Source organism: Brachypodium distachyon, chromosome 1 (assembly GCF_000005505.3).
Source record: "Brachypodium distachyon strain Bd21 chromosome 1, Brachypodium_distachyon_v3.0, whole genome shotgun sequence".
Taxonomy (NCBI): Eukaryota; Viridiplantae; Streptophyta; class Magnoliopsida; order Poales; family Poaceae; genus Brachypodium; species Brachypodium distachyon.
The window spans coordinates 30,674,050-30,685,294 of record NC_016131.3 but is presented as its reverse complement, the minus strand read 5'-3'; the positions used below and the strand labels follow the sequence as shown (position 1 = coordinate 30,685,294).

At 45.3% G+C, this 11,245-nt stretch overlaps 2 protein-coding genes across 2 annotated transcripts; both read left to right on the top strand.

The window, feature by feature from the left end:
• The first annotated feature begins 2,019 nt into the window (after positions 1–2,019).
• On the top strand, positions 2,020–3,650 carry LOC100833862 (B-box zinc finger protein 20). The gene is made up of 3 exons (XM_003563507.4): positions 2,020–2,450; positions 2,558–2,923; positions 3,057–3,650. The coding sequence occupies exons 1-3, from the start codon at positions 2,250–2,252 to the stop codon at positions 3,357–3,359; spliced, it is 870 nt and encodes a 289-aa protein (XP_003563555.1). The 5' UTR covers positions 2,020–2,249; the 3' UTR covers positions 3,360–3,650.
• A 4,753-nt stretch (positions 3,651–8,403) lies between these two features.
• On the top strand, positions 8,404–11,215 carry LOC100834475 (tRNA-dihydrouridine(16/17) synthase [NAD(P)(+)]-like). The gene is made up of 3 exons (XM_003563509.3): positions 8,404–8,841; positions 9,547–9,653; positions 10,120–11,215. The coding sequence occupies exons 1-3, from the start codon at positions 8,419–8,421 to the stop codon at positions 10,862–10,864; spliced, it is 1,275 nt and encodes a 424-aa protein (XP_003563557.1). The 5' UTR covers positions 8,404–8,418; the 3' UTR covers positions 10,865–11,215.
• Positions 11,216–11,245: the final 30 nt, after the last annotated feature.

The window sequence follows — 11,245 nt, the reverse complement described above, 5'->3', positions numbered from 1 at the left end:
CTTTATAGCGTCAAGAGACGGAAAAAAGAAAAAAAAAGAAGAAGATAAGAGACGTCGCCGTGGGCAACCAAACTGCTGTTGCTTACTGGTACAGTTGGTTGACTATCTGTGATGCAGATTAATTAGCAGCAGCAGGACGTACGCGCTGGAGCAATGGTGTAATGGACCATCCATCCATCCGTCCATCCATCGCTAGCTAGAACATGCCCTATTTCCTCACATGAATCATACTGCATGTAGCGCCAGTAATTAGCTAAAGCGTCTGCTGACTTTTCAGCCTTAATTAAATCCATTTCCAGCATGTTTATGAGGTACTCTTGCCTAACCACCGGAGCCTTTAGCTCCATTTGTCCCTTTCTGTGTTCAGTTTCGTTTACCTGCCGGGATTTGACAAGTTTTTAGTTGCAAGATAAGTTGAACTCTCGCTAGCTGAGAATCGTCACTTGGGAGTGGTCACATTGTGAGGGCATAGTTCTACTTCTTACTCCCTCCATTCTTTAAATATTGACATATTAGCTTTTACTAAGAAAAAGATTTGATCACAAATTACTGTGTTAAAGTGTGGTTTATATGACATTAAATCACAAGTATTATGAAGTACTTTTGATAACGAATCTAGCGATACTAATTTCATGTCATATAAATCACATCTTGACATAATAATTTGTGGTCAAATGCTTGTCTTAATGAAATCTAATATGCCAATCTTTTGAACGGAGGAAGCACCATCATGCTTCAAGTACAACTTGGTAACCCATGCATTTTCATGGTCGGTTGATTCCTAAAGGACCGTTCGATTTATCCCATATGCCCACTCCTCCACTCTTCTTAGTGTGTTTGGCCTTGCTGTGTCCAAAACTCTCTCGTTGGCTCGCCATTGCCGCCTTCTCACTGACATCACCATCGTTCCGGTCGAACTACCTCTTGTTGTGTCCAAAACCCTCTAGCTCAAGCCTAAGAGGAAATTGCACGAACCATCCATCTTTGATAAGCTTGTTGCAGAACACCACTCAATGTCTTTTTTCACAAACACTTGCTATTCGTCTAATCCATTGCAGATGAGTTCTAATCCGACTTTTATCTCGTTAACGAGGTTTGTAACCGGTGAGACCAATCGGTCAGTGCCAAGCTGGCAAACAATTAATGACTATCCGAGGAGGAAGATGGCGCTGGCGGCAGAAAGTTCGTGGCGCCGCGACTGGTGTGGGCCAAGGTGAAGACCCACTTGTGTCTGCCGGCTCAGGTCTTTGACACGACAAACACCTTCGAGCTTGCGCTTTGCCATCACGGGGCGAGGGACAGGCTTCTTCTGGGACAGGACCTTCGTGTGGGCCGACACCGGCCTGTCCTGTGCCTGCATTTGCAGCACTGGCGAGAAGTACCAGCTGCAGGTGGTCGCGAACGCCGGCGTCAGGGAAGCACGCGGGCATTCCCATGCGGGCGGTGCAACAAGCTGACCAAACCTAAGCCAGCCGGGAGCCACGAGTGGGTCTTCACCTTGGCCCACATCAGCGTGACACCGTGAACTTCCCGCCACCGGCGCCGTCTTCCTTCTCGAATAGTCATTGCTTGCCAGCTCGATTGGCACTGACGAGTCAGCCTCGCCGGTCAGAAATCTCGTTAACGAGCTAAAACTCGGGAACTACAGATTAGACAAGTAGTAGGTGTTTTGTGGGGAAAAAAAACCTGTCGAGTGGATGTTTTTCGCAACAAACTGATCAAAGATGGGTGGTTTGTGCAATCCTCCAAGCCTGATGCCACCAGGGGGCAGGAAACACTCGCGAAGATCAAACGGCGAGCAAATCAACTGAGATTTTGATCCGAAATAGCAAACCCAACGGATTTGCCCTTATGCTTATACCCACATCCCGCTGCTTCTTTGGCAATAACCCTGCTTGTACACACACTGATCCGAATGCAGCCTAGATATTTTAGGTTTCCCATAAGGATATTTTTCGAGTTATACCAATAATATATGCCCCCACCTCATCTTCTGAACAAACCCCATGCGGCAGCAGAATAAGTTCCCAGCTAAGTAAGGTCACTCACTGGTTTCTCTATCTGTCAGCTCCTATAAAATCTGAACCCCGTCGCCCTCCTCTCGTGCTCTCTCCTCTGCTTCCTTCGTGTAGATTATTTCCCTCCCTCCTTCCCCCCTTCGTCGCGTCGGGGTCAAGCCAGGCCTCCTCAGAGCTTCTCCTCCTTCTCCTTTTGACGCTTGATTGCGAGGAAAGCCCGGATCGATCGCGATGCGCGTGCAGTGCGACGTGTGCGGCGTGGAGCCGGCCACCGTGCTCTGCTGCGCCGACGAGGCCGCGCTCTGCTCCGCCTGCAACCGCCGCGTCCACCGCGCCAACAAGCTCGCCGGCAAGCACCGCCGCCTCGCGCTGCAACAGCCTTCCTCCCCCACCAACGCCACCGCCGCCGGGCCGCTCTGCGACGTCTGCAAGGTTTGTTGCTTGCTTCCGGTGCGATGTCTGTCCGTGTAGCGGTAGCAGGAGACTGATCTGAGTCGAGCCGGGCCGGGTGTCCTCATGGTGTTTGCTGGATTGTGCAGGAGCGGAGGGGGATCGTGTTCTGCGTGGAGGACAGGGCGATCCTGTGCGCCGACTGCGACGAGCCCATCCACAGCGCCAACGACCTCACGGCCAAGCACAGCCGCTTCCTCCTAGTCGGCGCCAAGCTCTCCGCCGCCGAGCTCGTAGACCAGGATCATCAGATCCCCTCTCCTGACGGGAGCCCCGACGAGCACGAAAACTCCTCGTCCTGCGCCGCCAACGGCGCCGAGGACTCTGCCCCTCCGGTCCTTAACGGCGTGGGAGGAGGAGGAGGAGGTGGAAGCAGTATCTCGGAATACCTCACCAACATCTGCCCCGGCTGGCGCGTCGAGGACCTCCTCCTCGACGACGCCGCCTTCGCCTCCGTAAGTTCCTAACCCATCTCTCATCTCTTTCCCCTGTTCTGTTCTAGTGTTCTGTTCTGTAAATTCACCGCTTCAGCTTTTCCATGGATGATTAAAGCTGAACTAATCACCAAAACGTTTGTGCTTTTGTTAGAAGCAGAAGGGGCGGGACGATGAGGTGCCGTTCCTGGACGCCGACCTGTTCGACGTGGTCGCCGCCGGGGCGCGGCCGGAGAAGCGCGGCGGCGCGTGGGACCAGGCGCCGCACGTGCCGCAGCCGGCGTGGGCGAGCCTCGAGGAGGTGGTGCCGGCGCCCAAGGCCAAGGCAAAGCAGCAGCAGGGGCGCGTGCGGGAGTGGTACCACAGCGACAGCGACAGCGACGTGTTCGCCGTGCCGGAGATCTCGCCGACGCCGCCCGCCAAGCGGGCGCGGCCGTCGCCCTTCTGGTGCCTCTGAGCTACGGCATCAATCACGGTGGACAAATCACTCGCGCCCGCGCGCGCAGCAAATCCGGCGAGGTAGCAGCTAGCTCGATCGATCGATCGATCGCTAGTGTAATCCTTGCAAGCTTGCTGTCAGAAGCACTGAGCTAATGCTGCTAGCTAGCTACCGCTACCGCTAGTACTGAACTCTAATTAATTTTGGTGCAACTACTATGCTATGCTGTTATGTACTAGTATGAAACTGAGTTGTCGCGTTATAAATTCCGAATAAGTAATGTGTCATCATCATCTCCTTCAACTATCACATGGAGTATCTGAAAACTAAATTGCAAAAACCAAAATTTATCTCCATTCTCCAACAAGTTATGTATGACAGTATGAGGTTGAGATGTTTGATGTTCTACGCAGGACTGAAAACTGAACCGCACAAGACACAAATCATTGTTCTGGTTTTAGAGACAGACGGGTTCCATTTTTTCTTTGGGTCTGATCGAATGGTTGAAGTCATTTCACCACCCTATCTGAACCACTGACACGCAATATGTTTGGCTTCCATCATTTGTGCTTGGAATCCTAGAATTCAGCTTGGATTCCACGAAAACCAACTTGTTTCACTGTCACGGAATTGAGTGATGTAAAATTCCATGGAACCACACACCTAATTAATTCCTCTCTAAAAGGCGTCATTCTCTGGATTTATCCCTCATTCTATAATTCCACGTGACAGATAAAAATATTTTTAATTTGAATCCTGAATTCAATTCAACTAAATAAAATCTTATAAAAAATTTGCTGTCAAATGAGCTGTAACTGAAATTCACTGCATCTTTGTGTCAAAGGTGTTTTTATAGGATTTGTGGTGGACCCCGGGTCTCTTTCTACCATTTGGAACACATATTGAGGTTCAGAATGTCATACACTTTTGCTAATTCTAAATTGTCTGAAATTTTAAAGAAGAATTAAGTATTGTTGTCATCACGGAGCAACACCAGAATTAGGGGGTGTCAATAAACGAGGATGTAAATGTTAGTTGGGTGCGTGTGTACGCTGCACTTATGAGAGAATGCCGACATACACTTGCAACAGAGATATGTCAATAATAATGGATTATTCTTGTTATGGTGACATGCACTTGCAGAAGAGACAAGTCGATAACAATGGATTACCCTAGAGAAAGGGCTATGGGTCCATAACAATGACCATGGTTACCCTTGGCGTGGGAGAGAAAGAAGAGGTAAAGATGTAAAATTTGGTTCTAGATTGGTGATGGATCAAGTGGGAAGAGTTTGGTCTACTCCCACTTTTCTCTTAGCCCCTTATTTTGTTCCTCTTTCTCCCCTCTAGGTCATTTTTCCTTAGTTCTTGGAGCCTTCTTCCTTGCAATTGGATTCGTTTGCTTCACTTTGCTCCTCCTTAACTTGTGGCTTTGGTCTTTTGCCATCTTGAGTAGTTGACTTGGCAATTGGTTCCTTGGCACTTTGACTTCGTCAAATTTTTACCTGACTTAGTCTTTGTCACGTAAAATTCATGACACGGCCAATATAAAAGAATTATTATATCCTTACAGTTACATACCTAAAGAAGGTTTGGGCTGTCATCTCTAAAACCAGAAAAACCTAATCCCCAAACTTCCAGAATTGCATGTTTTTGGTTCCTGATCTTAGTTTGACTAGTTTCATCTAGGTTTGACTAAGACTTCCACATGCATGACATGTTTGACCGCTAATTCCTTGCCACATAGGCATCCTATTTAGCACCTCTACGAGATGATGAGCATTGTACCACCAAGCTCACGTCATATATGGAGCACGGCGTAAAATCTACCACACTGTGTTGTGTTACCATGCCACTAATTGCTAGCTGGCATGGCCAATGTCAACATCGAAGCAGTCATCCAAAAAATGCTCAAACTTAGGTGTAAAAAGAAATGGTTTTAGAAGTCGGGTTATGTTTTACTTGTTTTTGGGTTAAAATACCAAAAACATTTTGTACCCCTTTTTAGAAATCTCGGAACCTGATTTTGCACACTACTAAACATAATACTGCATTTTTTTAGTTTGCATGTTATACATGGAATGATGACTCAGATAAGAGGCTAGTTGAATGTATATCCATCCGAAGGCTTGATCAAAATATGACTGGGACTAAAGAAAGAGATAGTTTCGTTTGCTTTGCACTTGCACTCTGGTCAAACCTTGAGTTTTTCTTGTTTTCTCCATTCGAAGAGGTCATAAATATCTTAATGGCGCATACAGGTAAGGCTCACGTGCATTATGTTTTAGACTTTTAGTAGCAGAATCAATGACAAGGCTACATTTTTAGATTGCAGAGCCAACAGAGCTTTCGGCTTCCAAGCCCAAGGTACTGCCTATCTGGGTAACATGGTTAAGAGATGATTCTCAACAGAATGCCTCATTGAAGCCCCAATCAAACGTGTCTTCAGCTAACTAATTAAGCTCATGGACCATGCGTTCTTGGTTGAAGAAAATTCCTATGAGCAGAGAATCATTGCGTAAGATATTTTCGACTTGGTATTTTTGCACTTGGCTTCCAAGAACTCTTCCTAGCTAAAAGCAGGAAACTTTTGTTTGTTTCCTTTTCTTTTCGCGAGGTAAAAAATGAGGTAGACTCTTTTTGTGCAGTTACTTTTTTTCGCAGGAACAAGAAAACTTTTTTTTTTTGAGGCAGAAAACTTTATGTTACACAGGAGTAGCAAGGTTGTTTCCCTCTCCTGGGTGCAGGACTCTTCGGGTCTGTTACTCTGTTGTCTCATGTGCAGTGCACAACCGAAAAGGAAACATTGCCATCGCAAACTGTTGCTATTTCTTTTTTTAGCAAAAACATTTATTATCTGGATATACCGAACATAACATCATCCATCAGAAAGCGTCCCGGACATGTCCCGGGATCGCGCCAACTAAGAAGCCAGTAGAATCAGAGTATGTAGCGAACAGCTAGGTTATGGGCTAAATGGTTACCAGAACGATGGATCTTACGGAAATTAACACTCAAAAAAAAATAGCAAACTGTTGCTATTTCTGCTTAAAAAAGATATTCGTTTGCCGCACAATTAACTGATGTACTGCTATTTTTTTGAACTCTTAACTGATGTACTGCTAAACCTACAACTTGTAAGAATCTACCTTCTTCCTCTTGGATGGCGTATATATCCTCTGCCTTTTGAATATCCTTGTTACTCAACAAGGTGCTTTAAAGAGAATAAAAAATATGCACCAATCAACTGGGATCGATCAACATGCTCAGGAATTATTCTCAACTGAAAAGTTTCCCTTTTTAGATATACCGAAATCATTTTGTGCTGGGCGCCAGCGGGAAATGCTGTATTTTGATTCCGTTCACCGCCATTTACGCAATGCTAACCTGATCGAGCTGAAAGATTCATATTTATCTCAAATAAATTAAGAAAAAATGCAAACTGAGGAATAATTATATGAGCGGCCGGTTACCTGTCCATTTGATTAAGATTCAATAGACCCAGATCAAGATCATGATGCGATTAACTTGGACAGATCGATATATGCTTATTCTGAATCTAGTCGAAAATAGGATGCTTCATGCATAGCAATTATAGAAAGAAAGTGCTTGGAAATCAAGAGTATCTATTATACTACGTATATCTATCTATCAATCTATGTGTTTCTATCGTACTGCTACTTTTGGGTCATGTGGGATCCGACATGAATGACATGTCAATTTGGTACACAGATACGATCATGGGGATCTGTCTAATGCAGCTTGGATGGCAGGGCGCCCAGGATAATAATCAGATTATATTCGTCCCATCTAACCCATCTTGAGATAGGAATAAAGCCCTACCGACTACCGTTGCATAGTGGTGTACTTTTAAAACCTATCCTGGGATAAGAAAATAATCCATCATCAGTTGTCCCATCTGAATCTGAAAAGAACACTTTGTCTTTAAAAAAGAGAAATAAGCTCCAAGGCCATAACTTGCCCATCCACAAGAAAGGGCACAAGAAAAACTCACGTGACATATATTGTAACTAGGTACAATCCAATTGTGAACACCGTTAATGACAAGATCCAGCGAAATTTTATTTTACGAAATGTGTATATTAAGCTTAAGGGAAATGTGCTCGTGAATTTTTAATAGACAAACAATCATCAATTTTATCCTAATAAAGCGAAATGTGTTCGACTGGAGGCCCACACCGTGGTTCCTGAAGATGGATTTTTCACTTCCGATACTTTGACCACGCTTGGGTCGTCTCTCCGAGGAGTTCTTGGGCATTGAAAGTGTCAATCCCCATGTGAAACATGGAGTTCACAAAAGCAAAGGGCTTTCACAAGGATCCTCTTCCTCCTCTCTTGGAGGCTGCCGGGCAAGATGGTTTCCTCGCCTTTGATGGGAATCTCGTCGGTTTGAAGCTTCGAGGTGGAGTTTTGCCAGAAACTTTTTTCCCCATGTGGCCTCCATGTGTATCTTGAGAGGCATGTATGACTGTGTGAGTAAGGGCACCTCTCTAATGTGCCCTTTCACCGGGATCGTAATTTGCAGGACGTTCTTTCTTTGAGAAAAGAAAATCTATTTTGCCTCTAGCATTTTTTTCTACAACATTCCATATAGCACACCATCAAGCCCCTAACACCTCGGCGATAGCTTATCGCTTCAATGCATTAGCGCCACTCCCGAATGTTCAAGCCATGTCATCATACTCACCGGACGACTACCTTCTAACCTTTCGTGTGTCGTGTAAGGTGTCATGTGTTCTTTTTTCAAGAAACGTGTGTGTGGTAGGTAGGATCCTAGCGTCGTAGGGTTGGGAGAGTTGGCAGTCAGCCCAATATTTCAGGGTTTGGGATTTTTTTTAAGGGAAAAAAGTCCAAGGTTTTTTTTAGAATAAAAAAGTCCAAGGTTGTGTAACCATAAAGGTGGATGGGCTTAATGCAAAGAAAGAAAATTATGGATGCGCTATGTGGGCCGGATGTCACGCATATTCTTGGCCCGGACGACGTCGATTCGCACTGGAATAGCCCGTACCAGTTTCCTCTCTGCTACTTCCATTGCACCGGACGGCGTACCGCATGCCATGTCACCACGCCGACTCGCTCCTTTCCTCCCGAATACGCGCCTCCTCCTCCTCCGCTCCCTAAACCCTAGCCTCGACATGTCTCCGGCCGCCGCCGCCCACCTGACCACGGTCACCGACCCCGACGAGGAAATCTGCTCGAGCACCGTGGTGGCCGCCGCCGCCCCCGAGGAGATCGCGCCGTCCGTGCCCCTGCCTCCTCCCCCGGCGTCCGCGGAGGAGAGGGTGGAGCGCGCGTGGGCACACTGGAGGCGGCTGGGGGCCCCGAGGCTGGTAGTGGCGCCCATGGTGGACAACTCGGAGCTGCCCTTCCGCATGCTGTGCCGCCGCTACGGCGCCGACGCGGCCTACACGCCTATGCTCCACTCCCGCATCTTCTCCGAGAACGAGAAGAATAGGAACATGGAGTTCACAACCTGCAAGGTAACTCTCACTTAGGAGCTTCCAAGTCTTCACGTCACTACCATTCGACTGTAGGATGCCCAAATAAGAACATTACTGTTTCTTATGTACTCCCGGAGCTGGAATTACTTGTCTCAGAATAGTTCAATATGCATCCAATTTTGATAATTCTTCACCGTTGCAATGGGAATCAAGTAAAATTAGATAATGTACAAATGGTATGCTATGCTGGCCATGTCAAATGCATACTGGTGGAATCATATCATTGATGTAGATATGCAGTCTGGTTTTGCAGTGGTATGTTTTGGTGCGTCAATGTTGAGTAAATGAGATAAATTGGTTAATTGCTATAACGGGTTTGCTATTGAGAAGTAGCTTGTTTTTTAGTTAGAGATAAGTCGACATGCTTGGCCGTTGATCCAATGGCAACACGTGGGAGAGGAGGGAGTGGAGATGGCACTCAGATCTTAATCCAACGGCTCTGATGTGTCAACTGAGATTTAAGCCTTTTTCTTAAAAATCAGGCGACTGAGATATAGCCACACCCTTGCTATAATTATCCAGAAGATTCGGGGAATAACTTCAGGCCATAAATGATTAGAAAGTGGTTGAAAGTTGTTTTCGATATTATCTGTATTGTACAGTTGTTGTAATCTACTATTCATTTTTAGGCTTTGGTATGGAATGCAATCAAGTGAAATCTGATCTTGGTTAAATCTTATACAGGAGGATCGCCCACTTTTTGTTCAGTTTTGTGCGAATGATCCTGACATTTTGTTGCAAGCTGCAAAGATAGTGGAACCGCATTGTGACTATGTTGATATAAATTTTGGGTAATATGATGTGCCAATTCTTTATACTCTTTTGCTCAAAAGTATCATTGTCTTTGCTCAGTTATCTCGGGTTTTACTGCAATTGACTGTGTTTGTATGAGCTGACATACACACACAAAAATGCCCTATGCAAAAAAGTAATCTGCTTCGGGACAATGTTGCTGAAGTAGCCATGTAACTGTTGCCTCAAGCATGATGTTAGTAGACTAGACCATGAAATGAGTTTGAACTTCCTAAACTGTTGTTGTTTATGTCTAGTGGTAGGCTTCTAAGTTGCTAAACCTACCTGTCTTAAGATTTCCTTGGGGTGATACTAAATATTTTAAAATTTTGTCTGTGAAGCTATGATTCCTGCAAACTTAAATCTTGATCACCTTCTCATATATGTTAATTTTGCTCATATATGAGCACTACTTAATTTTTGTGGTTCAACTTTTCTAATGTTGCATCTCTGAATACTTTGCAGATGCCCACAGCGAATTGCTAGACGGGGTTACTATGGGGCGTTTCTTATGGACAACCTTCCCCTAGTAAAATCCCTTGTGCAGAATCTATCAGCAAACCTTCATGTTCCTGTCTCGTGTAAGATTCGCATATTCCCACGACTTGAGGACACACTAGCATATGCAAGGATGCTCGAAGAAGCTGGTGCTTCTCTTGTAGCTGTGCATGGCCGGACAAGAGATGAAAAAGATGGAAAGAAATTTCGAGCTGACTGGGATGCCATCAAAGCTGTTAAAGACGCTCTAAGAATACCTGTACTTGCAAACGGAAACATTCGCCATATGGAGGACGTGAAGAACTGTCTGGAACATACTGGTGCTGATGGCATACTTTCAGCTGAACCTCTTCTAGAAAATCCAGCATTATTTGCTGGTTTCCGGACAAAGGAGTGGAAAGAAGATGAAGATAAAGATAGTGGCTTAGACCAGACTGATCTAGCCATAGAATATTTGAAGCTGTGCGAGCAATACCCTGTGCCATGGCGAATGATTCGATCCCATGTCCACAAGATGCTGGGCGACTGGTTTAAAGTGCATCCACAAGTGAGGGAGGAATTCAATGCCCAACCCATCCTCACTTTCGAGTGGTTGCATGATATGGTAAAGAAGCTGAAGGAACTTGGTGGTGGAATACCACTTTACAGAGACATCCCTATTCAGTCACATTCAGATACCATAGGGGGCGGACTAGCTGCAAGCAAAGCCTGATGACACCCATCAATTTTGTCTACAGCTTACCAATTTATGAAAAGAAACGAAAGATGAACCACAAGGCACCAAGTATTAACTTATGTGATTGTATAGATTGTAGCAGCATTTTTGTGGTGGAACACTCAGATTTGTGGCAACTACCATGAGTAGTGGTTCTAAAGAAAGGAAAGCAGTACTAGAGAGAGAGAAAAAAATCTGAGTAAAGATATTTCAGTGGTTGCTCAACTGATTTATTGTGAGCATCTGCAGTTGACCACTTTTGTGTGTGTTGTGAATGTTGATCATTTATTGTTGTAACAACTAATTCATATATTTGCAGTCATTGTTATACGGTTTAGGTAAGCAAAAGATTTTGTAGGTAGTAATTTTGAACAGCTA